Raw genomic sequence first — 22516 nt, forward strand, 5'->3', positions numbered from 1 at the left:
GAAAGAAACATTTATTTATGATCTTTATTGGTCAAAGTTTCAAACAAATCCAGAACAGGTGTTCACATTTCGAGCCTTTAGTGAGAGACACTACGTCACACGTGAAATAAATGCTGATCCCGTGGGGTGCTCCCCTGACGCATTTAAATACTGGGCTGATCAGTCAGAAGACGACCTATGCGACAGAATCTGCTCAGAAATCTGCTTGAAAAGGGCACGATTTAAATCCCATGTGGTTTTTCACAACGTAAATGTACTGTAACTTATAATAATTTCAAAACAAACTCCCCAAGAATCAACTCTCTCTTTACATAAAAAAAATAATCAATTTATACTCTTCTTGAAAGAACTCCAACAATGTAAAATAAGTTCCAATTCCATATATATATAATATATGTACATTTATAACTTAGGTGCTCTGTTTCTCTATATACTTTTATCCATGCATCGCGGCAGGGGTGGACGTGAGGGCTACAGGGGCCTCTCGGAGAAGGCAGTGTAGCTTCTCACCCTGGCAAACAGCAGGGGCGTGTACATCTTGTCGATCTCGAAAGCTGTGACCGCAGTCTCTCCAGTTGATCTGGAAAGAAAGCACAGAATCACTCGTTACCAGGAGATATCAACTCATTTGAAATCCTTGCCTTTTTTGGGGTGGTGGTGGGGGGGAGGAGTTTATTTTAGGCTTTAGCCTGTTATAAATTTAATTCATCTCAGTCAATTCTAAATAATATAGTGTATTATAGAAAATTTGAAAAATTTAGAAAAATGTAAAGAAAAATCACTCATCACCCCATCACCCAGATACGGCCTCATGAAGCATTTCTTCCAGGCACTTCAACCTTGCTATCAAACTTTACTGCTGAGATCATACTCTACTTGTCATCCTGCCTTTTTAAAACATTATGACATAAGCATTTCCTCACGTCCTTAAATACTCTTCAGAAGCCATTTTTGTGGCTGCATAATATTCCACTGTCTGCTTATACCACATTTACTAAATTCTCCTTTTGCTGGAGATGTAGGCTGTTTCAATATTTGGCAATTAAAAATGATGTTGTGATATTTTTGAATATGAACAAAACAGATCCCTAAGAGTAGAATTTCTAAGTCAAAGGCTATAGACTTTGTAAAGCTCTTGCTAAAATGTATTTTAGAAAGAATTATAATCCTAGAAGAGAATTTAATGAGTTCATATTTGCATGATCAACAGCACAATTACAGTAATTGTGCTGAATTACTGGGGAAGCAGGTGACGAGTTACATTACCACAGCTTTTAATTTTCTCCTAAAAACAAAAAAGGAGAAATAAACAAAAACATAAAATTCAAGTGACTTTATAGATATTATTATAAGGACGTCAACGTGATCATTAGCAGTTACAAATGACGTCACTTTTTGCTCTTAAGATGTGATGCTTTTCATTTGCTTTGTTCTACTTCTGGGTTTGGTTTCTTTCTTTGAAAAGAAAAAAAAAAAAGATTCCACTTCACAAATTACTCAGAGAAGCAAAAAGAAGATAGCAGGACCAGGAGGTAAGGATGAGAAGAGAGAAAAATGCTCTTTCTCAGCTGTCAGGACCTCCCAGATGAGTGGGAAGTTATTTGTAAGATGGAAACGTGACAGAGGAAGTTTTCAACAACGCAGTCAAGGTTGTGAAGGAGGCTAATGGAAGCTGACCTCACAACCTGCCTCTCAGAATTCTGATTTCAACTGGATGCAGACCCTCGGGCACACACCGGTGTTCTTTCAAACCTAACAACAGCTAAGATCTGTATCCACGTGAACTGACATTTCACTTTCCTAATTCCTTTTTTTTACTTTACTCATTTCTGCGCTGTTCCTTTCTCACACATTCTCATCTGTTCATTAATTATTTCATACAAGCAAATCCTAACTCATAGGACAAAGAACTTTAAACAGGAACCACTAATAGATTTGGCTTTGGAACACACGAAATCTTTTCAGCAGACTTACTTTCCTAACTACAACTTATTTTAAATCTGGGTATAATCGCTGGGGATAAACCAAATGGAAATAAGGTGAAAAATGATCAGACTGAAACATGGGAGAAGAAAAAAGGTCTCGGTGCTTTACAACTGCCTTGAGTAAGCCAACGAATGAAGTCACGCACGGACAGCTTAGTGACCAGGCACCACCCACGCACGGAAGCTGCTCTCAACCCCACGGGGTCGGTGCCCACTCGCACCACCATGGGCAGTGGGCAGGAGCTCGGAACGCTCCACTTCCCGGTCCACTTTTAGGTTTTTTCCAGTTGGCCGTTTCCTTCGTCTGCAGGATTATTATGCTGTGGTTTTGCTTTGTAATCGAACGTTCACTCTGAGGAATCAAACCCTATCTGAGTCCCTCAACTGAACAGGAAGGACATGTCTAGTCTGTAACCTTGGGATTTTTACTGCATTCGCCTACTTGTAAGTAATATGACACGAATGATGTATCCAGATGAGTTTGTTGAACCTCTGGTGGCCACTGGAACACAGCTGAAGCCCCACGTGAAAATTCTGATCGGCTTCTTGTACAGGGACACGGCGAAAGTATCTGTATTTATAGTCAAGTGGTTTCTGTAAAAGAAGAGAGGTGCATGAGCAACAGTGAGGCCTCACTTCACGACAGAGACAGAGAGATGGATGGTGCTACACCCCAGAAGCATGTTAAGTTACACACTATCTGCACATAGTAAACAGCTATTTTGGTTATCGACTGAGAATGTGTACGAGTGCCTGGAAATACACGAAGGACTCTAAACGCAGAAGGCTCTTCCCTCCATCATCACCATCTCAGTCAGTCATCTCAACGTCCCCAGGTGTGACGTGCGACCGCATCGCTGCCGTGTGATGGCCGACAGGATGAGGACCCAGGGCGGGCAGCCCAGGGCCAGTGTCAGAGATGCGAACTAAAGTTCCTGTCTCCCATCTCTAAGCCTAGTATTTCCTTCTACTCGGAAACACTTGGGAATTTTTAAAGAGGGCAAGTGATAAGCTGGTGAAGGCTGCAGAAAAAACACTGAGTATAACTGATCCTTTGCAATAACAGTAAAATAGTCAACGGAGAAATAGATGTGACAAGGTTCACTGGAATCACACTTCTGTAAGTACTGCTAAAAACACCAGAATGTCGCCACTATGCACGGCTTCACTGAGTCATATTCTGCAGAGAAAACTGGTCATCAGCATGGGAGTCCCTAAACTCTCTTATTAGATAAAATCTAAACAGCTAGGGCCTCACGACTCCCCAGCTCTGACCTCAGTAAACTCACGGCCAAGGTCACAGTGACAGCAAGCAACTCTGCCCCTCAGGCTGTTGCCCCCCGATTCCGGGAGCCAGAGGGAGCCAGAGAAGCCACAGCGGAGGGCCACAGGACTCACAGATGAAACCCGCCCTAACTATTCCCATACATGGTGCTGGGGGTGGGAGGGAGGGGGAGTTTAACACAAGAGAAACTTCATTCAAGAGCTATATTAACTATAAAAGCACCAGGCAAGTATTTATTCTAACTACCTCACAACTGACTTCTTGAGTACACATTAGCGTTTTCAGCCAGGACTGAAAAAAGGCACATGGGGAAAAGCTGTGGAAAAAATTAGCCCCTTAATCTGTTAAGAGAATTTAAAATACTCTGGAATGTAATAATTCAGCCATCGTATTTACTTGGCATTTTTTTTTCCTTTTGTAAGAAAAGGAAGAAGGAAATTATCTCACTTCAGCTTATTTCCAGTACAAACTGAAATTCTAAAAATATCCTTGTGAAAGAATTATCTCTATGAGTCCATTTAGGAAGAAAATCTCCTAGGATTCAAAAGGAGAAAAGCAAAAACATAGTCATATATAACTGTACTAGTTATTTCACAGGAATAACTAATAGTTACTTTGGCTTTACGTTTTCATGCGTAAGAAACCCGGACCAGAAGAGGAAACTTGGAGAAGAACAAATAAGTTGATCCAATAAAAAATAACTGTGTTTTAGAAACCCTCCAGCTCTCCTCAGAGATATGCTGTAAGTCAACACCCATACTGTATAAATTACAAAACGGTATTTTTTAACCTTTCTAATCAAGAATGCTTGAATGAGCAGGGTAAGAAAATTAAAAGGAAAACTGCCAATTCCACCTTGCATACTCACTTCTTCTTTCTTCTTAGTTATCACAGCAAATACTTTCGTCTGATTGTCTATATCTTGTGACAAGCGATAATGACCCAGTAGAATTGCATCAGTTCTAAAAATTAAAAAAAACCCAACACTTTAAATCTATTAATCCGTAATGTGTATTTATTTAAGTAATCGAGAAGGTAATGGGTTAGTTAGAAGTGTTTATTCAACTTGCCTGAGGGCAATCAGCTAGGATGTGAGTAAGCCTAGTCTCCGAGGCCCCAGACCTACGGAAGGGACATCTCTGAGGAGAGGCCCAGGGATCAGTTGAGTTTTTTTTTTCTTTTGGCCATGCTGCATACAGCTTGTGGGGTCCTAGTTCCCCAACCAGGGATTGAACCTGGGCCCTCAGCAGTGAAACTGCTAAGTCCTAACCAATGGACTGCCAGGGAATTCCCACGATTGGTACTTTTCACAAGTGCCCCAGATGACTGCTTCTTTAATCCAGTATTAAGTTACATAATCTGCAAGTTACCACCTAAAATTTAGACTGGATAGAAAACTACAGAAAGACACTACCTGGTATTCCTGGTTCTTAAACGCGGAACAATGGACTGGGGCTCCTCAGGGGTGGTCAGCATCATCACGTGGCCATCTGGGAAGAACCTTATGTACCTGTGGAACAAGGAAAACACCAAAACACCACATGCAAATAGAAAACACATCCTTATTTACTGGTACCGAAACCTATTTACTCATGGCCGCTGAGCCTGCGCATCCGGAATGGAAATGTCATCCATCCAGAATGGAAATACCGTGGGCCAAAGAAGTGGCAAAACATCATTGACACAAACATGACCTGTGAGGCCAGCAGAAGAGAACCAAAGCATTTGTGTGTTTTTCCCCAAAGCACTAACTAATGTCAAACGAAAGCGAGGCCCAATGCTATTACAGGGCAGTTACCATAGCTTACTCGTTTCTCAGTGACACTAGTATCTGGTGAACAATAAGCCTGAGTAACAGCACAAGCTACCTGACAAGGCAGAAGACACGGAGGAGCTCTAAAGTGACTTCATAGTGATTCTTAGGTTTAGAGCCCAGGAGGAATTAACTGATTTATCTTAACCTACTGGTTCTTTGAGTGCAGTTCCTGTTATAACACCGGATGAAAATACTGAGGGCCATTTTGTGGATAAATGCAAAAGCCACAAAGAACAGATGTCCAATAACTAACGAACCAATACTTGGAGAGAGAGAATTTTTCACTCACTCAGTTTACTACAGTTGTACCTGTAATATTCCACTTGGTGCCAGGCTCTATAGAAACCATCAAGAGACTGTTCCCCTTGACGAATATACGTGGTTTTACTGATATACACTCCTATAAAAAGAAACAGGTTTTTTAAAAAGAACATAATAAAAAACTTTTACAACCATGTAACATGTTCCCAGTTTTGTTTTTATTGTGGCTTCCTTTAAATATACTTATAGTACTCTGCTCTGTTATAGAAAATTAAGACTGTGTATTTCTCAAAATCAGCACAACAGGTCACCATTGCTCTAAACAGTTCAACTTACCATCAAACCGAACACGTGGCCTTTCTAAAAACATCTCTCTCCAGGATGTATATGCAACAAGTTTAATACAGCTTCTGCCCCAAACTTTCAAGCATGCCAAACGCCATATTTCAGGATCTCTAGGTAATAAAAGCACAACATCAGTACATATAACAGGTGAGTCCCTATCCGCACTCAGACATGAGAAACATTCCTGCCACCAGCCATCTTCTATTCAGCAATATTGGTTGAGTGCCGGCCAGGCACTGTCCTGGGCACTGGGGACAGACTGACGGACAGGGCAAAGGCCCTGCTCTTTTACAGGGAAAGCAAACAAAAGAGAAGAAAACGAGAGAAAAGTTTTAGGTAGTGTGCTCAGTACAAAAAGAAACAAAGCAGAGTAAAAGGACCAGGACGATGGTGGTGGGGAAACAGAGACTATTTGTTTCTGGGCAGGTGTCTACGGTGACGAGGAAGGGTATCCTGGCAGAAGCCACAGCATGCAAGGCCCAAGGGCTGGAGTGTGGCCAGCACGTTCAACAAGGAGCGAGAAGGATCATGCGGCTGCAGCAGAGTGACTGGGTGAAATGCAGACTACGTGCGTGAAGAGGCGGGCAGGGGCAGGTGACGTAGTGGTCTACAGGCGGGAGTGGCCCTTTGAGTGAAGTGGAGGCCACTGGAGGGTTCTGAGCATGACTGATGCTTTTAAAAGGTGACTGGTGGTCTACGGAGAATGTGCTCCCGGTATGTAAGAGCGGAAGCCCAGAGACCACACAAGATGCCAATGCCATAATCCAGACCAGGCCTAATGGTGGCTGAGCCAGAATGGTACTCGGAGAAACAGCGAAACAGTCAGACTGGAGGTCAGTTACGAAGACAGCACCAACCCTAACCCTAACAAGACTTTGTCATGGGATTACTGCAAAAAGCGACGCAACTGACATGGTTCTAATACAACTCAAAATAATTTTAACGCCATCTTTAACGCTATCTTTAACTGAAAACATTCCGTTTTAAAGACGTAGGAATTACTTATATTGAAGCCAGACTGCAAAAAGAGATAAACCGCCCAAATTTACATTGCAACGTATTTAAATTTTTTTCTTTTAACAAATACTTTTATAACCAAATATTATCCTACCCCTGAAAATTTATTTTCTTAATTCCCTTTTTGTTTTCTCATGTGTAATTAAAAGGAAAATTAATGGAATAACAGTGCTAGAGACCCCAATTTCAAAAGGCTGGGTCAATCCACTAGGTGCTTGATAGGTACTTGTTAAACAGAAATGCACACAGAATCACCAAAAAAAAACCCAAAGGCTTTGAAGTAATTCAAATGTTTTACCCAAAACACAAGACTCCAAATGAAATTAGGTTATTTAAAAACAAGGCATCTGAATTTTAAGAACTACATAAAGTTATAAAAAAAGTTCTAGATGCTAAGGATAAAGTATTTATTTTTATATAAGACATTCATAAAGGATTACCTGTCTTAAATAAAGTTACTCTAAACTATGATTATTCTTCACATAACCAGATTTTAAAAGTATAGCTCTTTTCCCAATTTTACTGAAAAATATTTGACACACATCACTGTAAAAATTTAAGGTGTACAGCACAATGGTCTGATTTACATCTATTGTGAAATAAGCCACAATAGGTTTAGTGAACATCCATCATCTCATACAGATACAATAAGAAGAAAAGGTCTCCTGTGATGAGAACTCCTAGGGTCTACTCTCTTAACAACTCTCTATCATATGGCGATGGTAACCATAGTCACCATGTTGCACATTACATCCCTAGTACTTATTTGTACCTTTTGACCACCTTCTTCCCTCCCCCACCTCTGGTAACCACAAGTCTATTCTCCTTTTCTATGCAGATGCCACATGTAAGTAAGATCATGCAGCATTTGTCTTTCTCTGACTTATTTCACCTAACATAATGCCTTTAGAGTCCATCCATGTTGTCACAAATGGTAGGATTTCTGCATTTTTCATGGCTCAATAATATTCCATTGTTTATATATACCACATGTTCTTTATCCATTCATCCATCCACGGACACTTAGGTTGCTTCCATGTCTTGGCTATTGTAAATAATGCTTCTATGAACATGGGGTGCAGATATGTTTCAGAGTTAGTGTTTTTGTTTCCTTTGGATATATATTCAGAAGTGGAACTGCTGGATCATATGGTAGATCTATTTTTAATTTTTTGAAGAACCTCCATACTGTTTTCCGTAGTAGCTATACCAATTCATAATCCCACCAACAGTGTGAAAGGGTTTCCTTTCCTCTACATCCACATTTATCTCGTCTTTTTGATGATGGCCATTCAAACAGGCATGAGCTAATATCTCACTGTGGTTTTGATTTGCATTTCCCTAATGACTAATGATGTTGAGCAACTTTTCATGTACCTGTTAGCCATTTGTACATCTTCTTTGGGAAAACATCTATTCAGGTCCTTTGCCCATTTTTTAATTAGATTTGGGGTTTTTTGCAATTGAGTTGTATGAGTTCTTTATACATTTTGGATATCAGCCTCTTATCAGATATATGGTTTGCAAATATTTTTTCCCAGTCCATTGGTTGTCTTTTCACTTTGTTGATATGTTTTTCACCACTGACAGAGTTGCTTAAAAAAAAAAAACAGTAAGTACCTGGCACAGATATAGAATCCTCTGCACACCTGTGACAACTGCTCTAACGATCTGAGGTCCAGGTCGCTCGACACCACCCATCGGAAGATGTACATCAGGACCTCCATCGGCAGCGCTGCAAAGGAAACTATTCTCTCAGTGACTCTCCTTCCTATACATCACTCTGCTGTCACGTTCTCCCTGCAGATATCTTTATGTATTCCTTAAATTTTATAAACCGCACCTTCAGTACTGCTCAGAGCTACAGCACAAGTATATTTAACTACCCAGAAGTAATAATGGTTCCTAACATCAAGACACAAAATATCTTTGTTTTTTCAGTATTGAACAGATCCAAAAGTATTTTTATAAAGTACCCCTTTCCCTTGGAAGATCATTTCATCATCAAGATACATAAAAATGGATATGTTAGAAAAATAGTCTAGTATGTATGCGTGCGTATGCATTTGTTAACATTAAAAAATGACTTCCATCTCCTTGGAAATTTTCAGTTGTCCTCCTCTGGAAAGTCCCATAGCTAAGTAAACAACATTTAACATATGAAAAGAAAAAACCCCATCAATTTTTAAACATTCAGCCCATCTCAGGACTACCGTCCAACCTGGCTGAAGTGCCTGATGGTGCCATTGTTCCTCCGGTTTCCTGAGGGCCGCCCCAACTCACACATTTACCCTCGCAGAGCATCACTGAAAAAAGAACGGCACCCTTTTTTTTTTTTTTTTTTTTTTTGCAGTACGCGGGCCTCTCACTGCTATGGCCTCTCCCGTTGCGGAGCACAGGCTCCGGATGCGCAGGCTCAGCGGCCATGGCTCACGGGCCCAGCCGCCCCGCGGCACGTGGGATCTTCCCGGACCGGGGCACGAACCCGCGTCCCCTGCATCGGCAGGCGGACTCTCAACCACTGCGCCACCAGGGAAGCCCAAGAATGGCACCCTTTAACAACTGTGCTACAAACTCCACTCTACTTCGGATCTTGAAAAGCTTATCAGTATGCACAAATTAATTATAATTAGATCTCCCACCATACTTTGAACTAGAGCAACTGTCTGACAAGCTATCTGACCTTGTAAGTTTGGAAAACGTAAATCTAAGGAAAAGTATTTCTCACTGAGTTATAACGACCACGAAGTCACACCTGATATGTGAGTCTGACTGCTCTCAAGTTCGGGCTGACACAGTTTGAGCACAGACTCCTGAAACGTGAGCTGCTGCTGGAAGTAGGACAGGAGGTCTGCCATCTTGCTGTCATCATCGGTATCTTCGATGCTGAGAAAATAAGGGAGGTGAGTGAACGCAGTGCCACAGTCTACACAACACAGCTTAGAAAATGATTTTCCACAGTACTTTCAAAATCTGCTTTAGAAAAAGTCATCCAAAAGCAAACTTCTTACTACTTTTTTTTTTTTTTTTTTTTTTTTGCTGTACGCGGGCCTCTCACTGTTGTGGCCTCTCCCGTTGCGGAGCACAGGCTCCGGACGCGCAGGCTCAGTGGCCATGGCTCACGGGCCCAGCCGCTCCGCGGCATGTGGGATCTTCCCGGACCGGGGCACGAACCCTCGTCCCCTGCATCGGCAGGCGGACTCTCAACCACTGCGCCACCAGGGAAGCCCCTCACTACTTTTTTTTTTAATATGATAAATGGTTACCCTGCCTTGCAAAGGAGTACCATACCAACTTTTTGAAGAAAAAAGCTTCAGCAATTTTAATTCCCACAGAGAAAGAATTTAAATTTTTGGATACAGGTGTTGAGATTTAATTAATTAGTTTTATGGCAAATAGAGATTTCATGAATTAGTAAAAAGATACTTTCAAATGATTTTTAAAAATCTTATGTAAATATATCCTTTTAAGTGACCACAATCCATTGTAACTGGATAAAAATAAAACATACAAATGTTATCTGAGGTGCTTACTTACCAAGGGTTTTCTAACGTATGTGCCTTATCACCCTACCTTTAGAGAGGAAAATATGTAATTTTAAAAAGCTGGGTCCACAAATAATTTATCAGTATGAACAAATACATAGCTAGAGTTCTAGAAAAATATACAGCTTTCCATTTTTGCTAACAGTAACCTTAAAAATGGTCAGACTTACAAAAAGGTTGGATGAGGATGCAGTTAGAAAACCAGGAAGGGCTTATTATAAGACAACAAAGGGCACATGCGGCTGAGGCTAGATGGACTGCAGGGCTATGCTACCAGCTTTTTACAGAAGGCAAAAAAAATAGCAGAGGCTTTTAGGGCCTGTTAAGTCTGTTAAGAAAATAAACTGTACCCTTAAAGAACTTTCATAGCATCTGGGTTTGTGTAACAGGACGGGAGAGAAAGAAATGTTCCTTTAATGTTTTAATACAACCTTTCTCAACAGCCCTTGGCGTCTATCAAACTGGCTCAGAGCTGGGTCTGAAGGACTCTACCCAAATTCAAAGAAGGTTTAGAAAAAGCCCCAATGAGTCCTTTTGAGTATGAACTACCTCACGTTATTAAATCTAATTTAGTGAACAATATTATTAGCCCCAAACAGACAATAAATGCTGACTTCATCAGGATTTTTTTAATACGGCTTAGCCAAAGCTTAAGTGTTAATACCATAAGCAGTTAAACAGCACTGGCGATCAGCGCTAAGTTATCGATAAAGGTAACCTCTTAATTGTTTCATGGCAGAACTAATATAATATCTCATCACCAAAATTCTATTTTTCTATGTACTGCTCATTTTAAACCTGACATCCTTTTGTGGGGACAGACTCCCTTCCCTTTTACTATAAGCTTTGGGAGAGAGAGGGGTTAAGCCAATACAATTTTATAATTGTTTTACACACAGCTTCAAAAGTATTCGCTTAAAAATATATTCTCTTGGTCTCTGTCCATATAAACAGTCAATGCTACTCCATGACTGTGATGCCAATGGCATCTGTACAATGAAACACAGTTTCTTTGGTTTTTTTTAGGAGCGCTTATGTCTTGCCCGTGTTTTTAAACAAATGTTACAGTCTTAACAGTATTCTATCTACAACAAAGTCTGGTTAGAGTCCAGCATTTTCCTAATAAAAAGCCTTTTAAAAAATGTATTATTTCAAACGGATAGAAAAGGAGAAAGACTAGTGTAATAAAACACTATGTACCCAATTTCAACCATTAACATTTTTCAGGCTTGCCCTGATCACGTTTTAATAGTTTTGACTTTATACGTTTCAGAAAGTTGAAATGTGTCCTTTAATTTACTCCTTTCAGTAATCACTGCTTTTATTTTTAAAAAAAACTCTTTCATCACCTAATTTTTGTTACACCTGTTTAAAATATGCATTTCTATATTTTACTCTTAAAATTTCCCTAATTAAAAAATTTCTACAACTTTATACACAAGTCTTTACATTAAAGACTATATAACAACAGAATTAGCACCGTCTTCTTATCATTATCATGTTAAGAGTCAACAGGGCAAAGACGCTTAACTTTAACAAACTCTATATATTACTGTCTATCAAATTATGTACGCACTAGCTGTTTCCAACGCCATCACCATCTGGAGACCGGGTATAAGTAATCTTGAACTCTATATCAGGTACAAGTTGCATAGCCCTACGATAAAACTTGATGGCTAAAAGAAAAAATAAAGCTAAATTAGCTATGACCACACATTTTTGTCATTTCCTTTGATTACCCTAACTGTGGTTTAATTTGGTAACTTTCTTTACAAACAGCCAAATTCCCTTTTTCTACATGCAACAGTCGCAGTCAGCAAACTTATTTCCAAACCCTACTAGTCAGAAATAATCTTTTTCTAAAGCTCTCACGTTACAGAAACTTAAGATGTTGCATTTTACTCTTATCTTTTAGCCCATCTTTTCCCTCTGCCTCTCACATATTGTCAGAAATGATCTTATATGTGGCTGTCTTTCTCTGTGCTTTGAAAATGCCACTGCTGCAGCCCCAACAAAAACACCTTTAAGCAAACTTCTTCCTAGGATGCAGAAAATAAAACGTTTCCTCCTGAGTAGAATAAGGAGAAGGGTTTTCTGGAATTTACTGGAATTTATTCTTCAAATCCAACTTCCTTTAGTCCAGCTGCCTCTTATTTAGCTAAGTAACCTATAAAACCTGTTTTAAATCCATCTGCTGGCCAGGAGGTTTAGAACTAGAACACTGAGCAGTCTCTCCCACAGAGACATACCACAGAACTTGGGGCTGCAGAAGCTGACTAGTTCTTTCCCCACAGATGAAGCCCACTCAGTTCAGTCCACTCTGCCGTGTTCTGCTGCTCTGGGTGAGTGACTGTAAACTACGCGGACACAGGAACCTCACAGGCTAATCAAGACTGTGGCAGGATACCACCATTTGGGCCCTTTTCATATCTCAGAGTGAAAATACCCCTAGAAGAAACTTGCAAATAAATGCAGTAATTTTGAAAATGTTATTTGGGGGGCATTTTCGAACCACTCAAGTGCTAGCATTTTTTTCCATGCCCCAATTAACAGCTTTTCTATCAGGAAATGAAAGCCTAATTACAAACCTAATCTGGTAAACAGCCCCACCACTTGGTTTACTTACACATTTCTACTGGCCTAATAAAAGAGACAATAAGGCTGAAGAGTATTCCTTCTCTAAAATGTACATTAGAATTTAGAAAGCATGTACATGTTCCTCCATCTACCCTTCATAGTCTCCTCCTCTGAAATAACGTTCACCTACAAAAGGCGCATATCCTATTTTTTCAACGGCATATCCTGCTATTTTTCAATAAGCAACAGTATTTTTAAGACTTTAATAATGAAGAATAAATACTAAACCCCAAATGTAGAAAAAGGTTATTTGACTAATCCTACCAATATGAGATGTTTCTCAGCAATATTTTTTGGAGAGAGACAGGTTATATAAAAATACAATTTTTATTTTTTAAAAATCAATATCAAATATAGAGACTGATGTTCTGTATAAATATATTCTTATTTTTTAAAAAATTGGTGAATAGCAAAGAGTTCTTATTCAAAACTGTCAAGACAAGATGATCCTGGGACCTGAGTTTTTACCTTCATAGAGAGCTCCATTTTGTTCTTCTTCTACTGCTTTTAGGAAGAGTTCTCGAGCCTATAAAAATAAACAGTGAAAAACAATTTCTGAAAATCTGTACTAAAAGTGAGCGTGGGTGGTAGAAGGATAGCCTTTTCAACAAATGGTGCTACAGCAGTTAGACATCCACAGGCAAAACAATGAATGTCAAACTCAACTTCATAGCTTACATAAAAAGTGACTCGAAAATGGATCAAGGACTTAAAAGTGAAACTTTAAAAACTTTTAGAAAAAAAAGAAAGAAAATCTGGGAGACTTGGGCGAGGAGTTCTTATACTTGACACCAAAAGCACAATCTATAAAAGGAAAAACTGATAAATTAAACCTCATCAAAATTAAAACTTCTGCTCTGTGAAATTTCCTGTTAAGAGGATGAAAAGGGCTTCCCTGGTGGCGCAGTGGTTGAGAGTCCGCCTGCCGATGCAGGGGACACGGGTTCGTGCCCTGGTCCGGGAGGATCCCACATGCCGCGGAGCGGCTGGGCCCGTGAGCCATGGCCGCTGAGCCTGCGCGTCCGGAGCCTGTGCTCCGCAACGGAAGAGGCCACAGCAGTGAGAGGCCCGCGGACCGCAAAAAAAAAAAAAAGTAATGACAACTCTAAATGGTGATGGGGATGTGAAGACACTGGATCAATCATACACTGCTGGAGGGAAAATGGTGCAGACGCTCTGGAAAACAGTTTGCAGTTTCTTTTAATCAAAGATGCACTTACCATACAACTTAGCAATTGCACTCTTAGGCCAGAGGGACGAAAACTCATGTTCATGCAAAAACCTGCATATGAATATTCATAGCAGTTCTAGTAATAATAGCCCCAAACTGGAAAAAACCCAAATGTCCCTCGGCAGGTGAGTGGTCAAACAAAGTGGGGTACGTGAACACCATGCAACACGACTAAGCGGTAAAAAGCAACAAACTACTGACACATACAACAACTGGGACAGACCTCAAAGGAATTAAACAACACTTTTTGAATATCAAAATTATAGAAATGGAGGCCAGCATAGGGGCTGCCAGTGGTTAGGAATGGCTGGGGAGGAGGTGGGCAAGAGAGCGTATAACTATCAAGGTAGCAAGAGGGAGCCCTGTGGTGACAAAACAGTTCTGTATCTTGATTGTGGTGATGGTTACATGAAGCTACACAGCTAATTGCAGAGAACTATTTATACACATACAGACAGTGAAGTGCTTGGAAACCTGAATAAGCTCTGTGGACTGTACCAAGGTCTACTTCCTAGAAGTCTAGCTACGGAAGGTGTCACCGTCAAGGGAGGATGGGAAGGGTGCACAGGACTCCCGTGTGCTATGAATCTGTGATTATTTCAAAATTAAAATGAAACAAAACAAATATGAAAGTTTTTAGTTATCATGGTAATGTCGATTATTAAACGGCAAATTTTTGTAAAGAAAAACTTGGGTCTGATGGTATGAAGATGACAACCCCTGTGGAGTAACAGGATACAGTCAGCCCTCCACATCCCTCTCTCTGCATCCTCGGATTCAACCAACTGCAGATCAAAAATATCTGAAAAGAGTTCCACAAAGTTCTGAAAAGCAAGACTTGAATTTGCTGCGCAATGGTAACTATTTACTCAGCATTTACACTGCACTTACAACTATTTACAGAGCATTTACATTGTACTAGGTATTACAAGTAATCTAGAGATGATTTAAAGTATACTGGAGGATGTGCGTGGTTACACGCAAATGCTACACCGTTTCATACAAGGAAGGTGAGCATCCCCGGACACAGAGGGACAACTGTTGTGAAAACTGAAATGGTGGGTTGAGTGTACTTTGTGTGAACAAGCACTAGGAAAGAGGTGAACCATTAGAAAGCATTCAAAATTTTCCAGGATAAGGAAGTAATTACTGCATCACTATAAATCTGTTCAACTCAAAATATAACAAAATATTGCATTATGACCTTTGGGAAGGTGTTAACATTTAAACCAATTTTTTCCCCTTTCGGGCTTCTGTTAAACAGATTCAGAGGCATCTGTCTTTTAGACCAGGTGAATCTCAGGGGTGTATATTACCAAAGAGTTCCGGCAAGACTGTATACCTGCAGGAAAGAAGGAGTAATGTGTCATCCAAAGGCCTACAAAAAGTGGTGAGGGATGGACACCCTGGCACACTTGTCACCATCTTTCCAAGTACAACGCCCCTAACACTTAACTTTTCTTCTTTTGCCAGCTCCTGCTTTCCTCTGGTGTCTGCTGCTCTCTGTGAAGAGCCTCTCGTTGCTCTCCAAGGTCGAGATTCTAAACTGCTCGAGCCTCCACCTGGGGCAAGTTCAAACATCCACTGAGCTCGGAACCTCTGGAGTTGTGCCTGAGGGAAGAAGAATGTTTCAGGACCCCCCAAGGAAGAGGAGCTCAACTCTGGAACAATCTGTCAATAGGTCCAACACCGATGTCCACACATACACATATGCTAAGATAAGAAAACACTGTCTTTAAATTATTAAATTACTGAATACTACCATTAAATACCTGTTATCCTCCAAGATAATTTTTTGCTTAAGACTTTGAAGAAATTGTGAAATTTTGCCTAAAATAAGATTCTCTATACAGGAGAAATCTAATGGTATGAGAAAATCAAATTTTAATTGGAATCGAAAATGTAAGCCATCACTTAGGGACTGAACTTAGATGCTTTCAAACATTTCTTCCCTTGGAATACATCACCTCAAAATCCTGTATGCGAGCCCCAAGTCTTTCTTTTAATAACCTTTCTCTTTTTTAAAAGTAATTATTTTTTCTAACACATATCATTAAAAAGAATCTAAACATAGAAAAAGTGAAACCCCCTCTGTGGCGGGCTCTGCTGTGCTGCCCAGACCCCCCCATTAGGAACTGCTGGGAGTGCCACAGAAGAACAGCCCTCAGCCCTCGCCCTGAAGTAGGGCCTCAGGGAGACCACACCCCTTCCCAAGTGCTCCCCACCCAACGACTGATCAACGAGAGTGATCAAAGACCCCGCTCTGAAAGGTCATTCTTCCCCCGCTCTGAGGAAGTCCTCGGAACTTCCGCAGGATTAACTGAGCTGGTCCACTGAGACTGCAGGGCAGTCCAGCTCCCCCAACCCCCTCAGGCTTCCCTCCCTGCCTCCCTGGCACAGGTGCTGACTCCAAGAGCACTGCTTAATAAACCTCTTACACCCACCTCGGAGTCTGCTTTCTGGGAACCCAACCTGGGATGCCCTTCCCCCCAAAGGACATTGGTAATTGGATTGTATATATTAGTGCTGGCTTTTTAAAAAAAGAGTACAGATTTAAAACATGAAAGCTTTTAATAATTTTTCTCTACATTCTGCACACTGCTTTGACTCCCACCTTCCTATTACGAATGTAACACATATACCTCTGACTTAAGCATGTGGGATCTTAGTTCCCTGACCAGGGATCGAACCCGAGCCCCCTGCATTGGAAGCGCGGAGTCTTAACCACTGGACCGCCAGGGAAGTCCTAGCAGCACTCTTAACGCCTACTAGATGGTGCACTCCAAACGCACAAGTATTCTAAAGATTACAAATTCAGTAAGAAGCACTTAACTAACTACAATGAATAGTTTTCTATTTCGATGCACAAAGCTCTACCCTATCCTTTCAAACGGCTGCAGAATATTTCACTGTATGGATGCATCATTACTTAACACAAGTGATGGATATTTAGGTTGTACTCCATTCTTCCATATAAACAATGCTACAATAAACATTTTTGTATGTGTATATGTACTCACTTCCCCTATTATTTCCTTAGGATTAATTTCCCAGAAGTAGGATTGCTGGTTCAAAGGGAATGTATGTTTTTCATTTTGATCCATATTGCTAATCTTCCCTGCAAAAAAGCTGTAGCAACTTATGCTTTCATGTATACTGCGTGAGTGTTCTCAGAGCCTGGACAGCAATAGGCATTATTCACTAATCTGATCTTTTTTTAAAAAAAAATTCTTTGCTGCTTTAATTTGTTGTTTCTGTTTTTGTTTTTTTTTGTGGTACGCGGGCCTCTCACTGTTGTGGCCTCTCCCACTGCGGAGCACAGGCTCTGGACGCGCAGGCTCAGCGGCCACGGCTCACGGGCCCAGCCGCTCCGCGGCATGTGGGATCTTCCTGGACCAGGGCACGAACCCGCGTCCCCTGCATCGTCAGGCGGACGCTCAACCACTGCGCCACCAGGGAAGCCCTTAATTTGTATTTTTAAAAAATTATTAGTGAGGCTGATTATCTCTTCTAATGTTTCATAAATATTTATATTAATTTTTTCCATTAGTTATCCATTCCTATCTTTCTATCCTATGTTGTTACTACTTTTATAAGGATGTTACATCTGTATCAGAGATATTAATCCTCTTCCCCTAGATGGTAAATAGTTTTTCCAGTTAATTATTTCTTTTGATTTAGGAGGTCTTTTGCTATATATGGGTTTTAAACTTTTAGGAGGTCAAATCTGTCAATCTTTTTCTTTAAGGTGATGGGTTTTAGTCATGCTTATGCCTTGGTTTGAACACTTTAAACCCACATATTGAATTACACAGCAGCAATTACTGATATTCCTTTTTACAGAAAAACAAATCTATAACATAGTCATAACTTAACTATTCTAAAAACCGGTATGAAGATACAGCTACATTCAATGCAAATAAGAACCTATGAATCTTCATAATTATGACCAACTCCTGCTTATGTATGGAAAGCAACAGAGTAAGAACGAAATGCACAAAGGAAGAAACATGCCTGCAAATCTGTCTCAGCAGGGCGTTCGTTTTCATCCTCATCTCCTGCCCTGACAGCGTCGGAATGACAATCTTCCTCAGCTTCTGCCTGAGTGGGGGAAAGCAAACGACGCTCAGGAATAAGCAAACACGGTTTCCCTGGTAACCTACATCTCCTATTCAGCTACCTGCCCAGTGAAACACACAGCTGCCTCTCTCTAAATATCTTCTTCACAGGTAAGTTAAATGATTCCAGTCAGAAAAGTCTGCCACTTTAATTTTTTAATACTGTAGAATAAACAACTTCACTGGGCTCCAGCTTAAAATGTTTTGGTAGGTGGTTAAAAAGAACAACTTTGCTTCAGAAAATAACAGTTGGTGGTATAGAGTTCAAATAGTTTTTGTTTCATGGATCTCTTAAGACCATATAGAGCCCATATATGGTTGTCCCTTCTTTACACAAACTGGAATGTTATTAATGTGTGAATGACTTTAGTCTAATAATATTTTAAATGTACTAGAAAAGCTCACTCAAATCAAAGACATGTAAGAGTGAAGGTTTTTGTAAAGAAGCTCCTTCCATTTTTTTTTTTTTTTATAAATCCAGATTTTCATATATTGGATTGACTTAAAGTGGAATAAAGCTGGGCTGGAACTACTGTGCACGGCTTGGGACTTAACAGAAGCCTCAGGTCAGTTTCTGTCCATTTTATCCTTTTATTCTCCATAAATGTTTGCTAAATAAAACTGGATCCTATGTTCCAGTGAAAACGAAATGTTGCCTAGGTGTGGTCTATAACCTAACACACTTGTTAGCAAATAAGACTTGCTCAACACTTCAAGTGTTCAGTCCTATAAAGAAATGTGGCAATCAGGGAAGTGACTTTGAAGGTTAGTTAGAAATAAAAATAATAAAATCTATTTAACTTCACTCATTCCAAACACGGTAAGTTTTACAATTGCCAATTGGGGTTGTAATTTGTTCCCAGGACTAAAATGTCTGTATTAACACCTAGCTTTGAGCACAGCAACCAGATATACTTGCACTACTTCATAGCACGACACAAACAAGCCTGGCTCCCTATCTTATCTCTGGCAACCAGACTTACAACAGAGGTGCCTGTGAGATGTGAACTAGTCAGTACGTGGTAAAGTGCTTGGCACCCTGGAAAGGCTAAATCAGTGGAGAAATAAAAGAGAAAGGCTGAGCCTCGGATGAACTTCCAGAAAACTGGAAAATCTGAGCATCAACGCACTGTCAAATACATTTTTTTAAGTCTCTTTAAGCTGAGAGCTTTTCCTACTCAGATCATCAGTAATGGGAAATTACACAATAAAAGGGTTTGAGTTTATAGATCTAACAAGTGTATTTCTCTCTCTTCTCAAATAAGGGTCTGCTTTATTACTATAAACTCTAAGGACAGCTAATGGAAGGGGACCTTGGTCCCTGGGGTATCTCAGTAATTCAGCCTCTACCTCTAGCCCAACAGCCCCACCAAAGTGACTTCAAGAGCTCCCCCTGCTCTCTCCAGCCCTGCGCTTTGGCACACGCTGCTTTGCTCTCTGCATCTGGAATGCCTGCATCCTCTTCCACTTGGCTACTTGCTACTCATCCTTCATGATTCAGCTCAGGGATTATCCCAGGAGGAAACAAATTCTGATCCTTTCACTTGCCTCTTTGGTTTTCCCATTACACTTGTGCTGGTATCACAGCACTTAAGACTTGTATTGAGATTTCGTCTCTTTCGCTAGAAATCAGTGCATTGGCATCAAGATCTGAGGTCTGGCACTATGCCAGGCTGATAGTAAGTGCTCCAAAAAATGAATTAACAAATAAAATGCCATGAGGATATATAATGCGTATCTCAAGGATGAGGTAAGGAGACAGGAAGCCTATAATACAGACAGCATCTTCTCCCCTGGGCTGTGTTAATAGAGCTCTCATCCACTAAGACTTTGATTTTGACAGTATGGTGACAATAACAAGAACCATCAAATTTGGGGTTTTACCATATGCTCTTCAACTCAAATACCACTTGAAATAAGTAGGTCTTTGGCTGTCATCCAGAAATTTTCCCTTTGTTTTTCATAACTGAGTTGGACCTAACATCACCTTTCACTAGAGTAGCTCATGTGTTCATCCTTTTACTGTTTTACACATGGGACTAATGAAATACAGAAAGTTAAGTGCTTAATCCTGGTCAGAGAACTATTTCTGAAAGTTTAAAAGCATAGTCAATTAGTGTTTTTCTATTCACCAAATTGACTTCATAAAATAAGTTCATTCAACCATTCGTGTATTAAATAAACACTTGGGTGTCTACTATAAGCTAATGAGTTTGGGATCATTTCACTCTTGAATCACTCAACTTTAGCCAGAGATTAGTTTCTCGGAACGACAATTTATTTGAAGCCAAAGCAAAGCAGCATGGGGCAGAGACTACATAGGCCAACACGCAATAGCCCCATGGAATCTGCTTTGTCAATTTCTGGAGCTTTGCTCAGTTCCTCCATTTGGACCGCACTGACGCTGCTTGGGCCCTCACTGCTGTGAAATGAGACAAAATCCCTCCAACCCCAAGCCACCAGGACCGCCAGCCAAAACCCTGCCCCAAAAACTGCCGCGTCCTGGGGCGGGCGTCTCCTAAACCCAGGACTCCTTAAGGGGTCAGAACGGCGGCTCCATGGGCAGGCTTTTTGTTTTGGAGGGGCGGGGGGCGGCGATCAACAAGTGTCTCCACTTGCCAAGGCTCCCTCCCGTTTTCAGATGTTGCGACGGCTCACCTCAATCTACGCTCGCTTTTATTAAAGGGACGAGATCGGTTCAATGCCCTCAGCAGGCCGAGAGGCGTTATTCTCGGCCGTCCAGCAAACCCGCTCTGCTCACCTGGAGACCCAGCTAGGGGGCTCGGCAGGAAGGAACCCCGGGGAGCGGGCAGGACTAACACTGTCCGCCACCCTCAGGCCAGGGCCCCAGTACGGTGGTAGCCGTGCAGCCCCCAACCCTCGCAGGTTCACCCTCTCCACGTCCCCCGGGGCTCCCCGCAGGCCCGGGCCGTCCCGCCCGCCGCCCGCCCGAGCTCCTCGGCGCTTTACCATGCTGGCGGGCCAGCCGGCCGCGGCCGAGGGGCTCTCGGCGCCCCTCGGCACCGCCCCCGCGAGGAGGTGCCCCGGGAGTCCGGTGTCTACTCCTGCCGTCTGCTGCAACGGGACTTAGCAGAGTTCTCGGTCGGAGAAGCGCACCAGGCAGCGGCAGTAACTGCGGGCCCGGCGTACGGCAGCCATTTTCGCAGGGCAGAGGGCCAGATCGCGGCGCGCTGGGGCGGCGGCCGGGGACTCGCGGAGCGCAGGGACGCCTGGGGCCCGCCGAAGCCGAGGACTGTGCGCGCACCGGAGCCTCGACCCTGCTGGAGACCCCGGACGCCGCAGCGTAGATGCACCCCTGCCGCGGAAACCTGCGCCGGCGCAGCGAGCATGCGCAGTGCTGACCCGCCGCCGCCCGCGTGGGCTGCTCTGCTCCGCTGCCCGCGCACTTCCCTGTGGAGGGCTAGGGACGTGCGCTTTCTGTGTGCGCGAGGGACAGCCCGGGTGAGGTCAGCCCGGGGTGCCGAAGGCCAAACTCAGCCTAGTATTCGGCTCAGTGAACTTACGCAAACTTGAACAGGACTTAACTCAAATTTAGAGTTGAGACCCTAAGGCAAGCGGCCCGAAGGCATCGAATTGGGTGCCCGGGACGGTCACTACACCATCCTCGGCGACTGTGGTTAGAGTCCCACTCCGGGATTGCAGGGAGACAGTTAAATTCCACTATCGTCACAGGCTGTTATAACGACTAAACTTTTTAAAGACACGGTCCTGGAGGTTGAGAAAAGAGGCGCTCAGGAGAGTAGCGGCAGGAGAGAAAACAGCCCCCCCCCCCAACGCCCGTCTCACTACAGATCCCATCATGCAACGCGGGAGGACGTTGCGGCTCTACGGCTCCGAACCCCGAGTCCTGCGGAGACGGATTCCGCAGCGCCCTGGGATTTGCGGTCCGCCGTTCCGCGTAGAGCACCAGCCCTAACTTGCCGTCCGGACCCCACTTCTTACAGCCCAAACACCTGATTTCATTTCCGCAGAAGGCACTCTTGTTTGTCAGGCAGTGTATTATTTTCCCACACTTTACATTGTTTTAAATACTGAATTTTGCATGCTCTCTACTCTGTGTAAACCTAGTCTTGGGGCTTCTTACCTTCATTCAGCAAACATTTATGTAGTTTCTAAAGTTTCTACTAGGTGTGGGGTACTAATAGTCATCAGGTTTCCAAGATCCTACTCGTGGTTCTCACGAGTTCACAATAGTTTAAATCTCTTATCCATTATTTTCTTTTATTGTGTTTATTTAGATCTTAGTAATGCAGTA

At 42.0% G+C, this 22516-nt stretch overlaps 1 protein-coding gene across 2 annotated transcripts; it reads right to left on the reverse strand.

Moving 5' to 3' along the window:
- FBXO9 (F-box protein 9) lies at positions 1–21960 on the reverse strand. Of its 2 annotated transcripts, XM_079935703.1 has the most exons (13): positions 21211–21960; positions 18137–18223; positions 15578–15733; positions 13360–13417; positions 11831–11930; positions 9465–9595; positions 8330–8444; positions 5684–5802; positions 5396–5486; positions 4685–4780; positions 4139–4232; positions 2428–2579; positions 1–580 (listed from the first exon to the last, which is right to left on the reverse strand). In XM_079935703.1, the coding sequence occupies exons 1-13, from the start codon at positions 21211–21213 to the stop codon at positions 472–474; spliced, it is 1311 nt and encodes a 436-aa protein (XP_079791829.1). In that variant the 5' UTR covers positions 21214–21960; the 3' UTR covers positions 1–471. The 2 variants fall into 2 exon arrangements, with proteins under 2 accessions (XP_079791829.1, XP_079791830.1); XM_079935704.1 differs by lacking the exons at positions 15578–15733; positions 18137–18223; positions 21211–21960 and adding an exon at positions 14112–15420.
- Positions 21961–22516: the final 556 nt, after the last annotated feature.

Source organism: Stenella coeruleoalba (genome assembly GCF_951394435.1).
Source record: "Stenella coeruleoalba genome assembly, chromosome: 10".
NCBI classification, from domain to species: domain Eukaryota; kingdom Metazoa; phylum Chordata; class Mammalia; order Artiodactyla; family Delphinidae; genus Stenella; species Stenella coeruleoalba.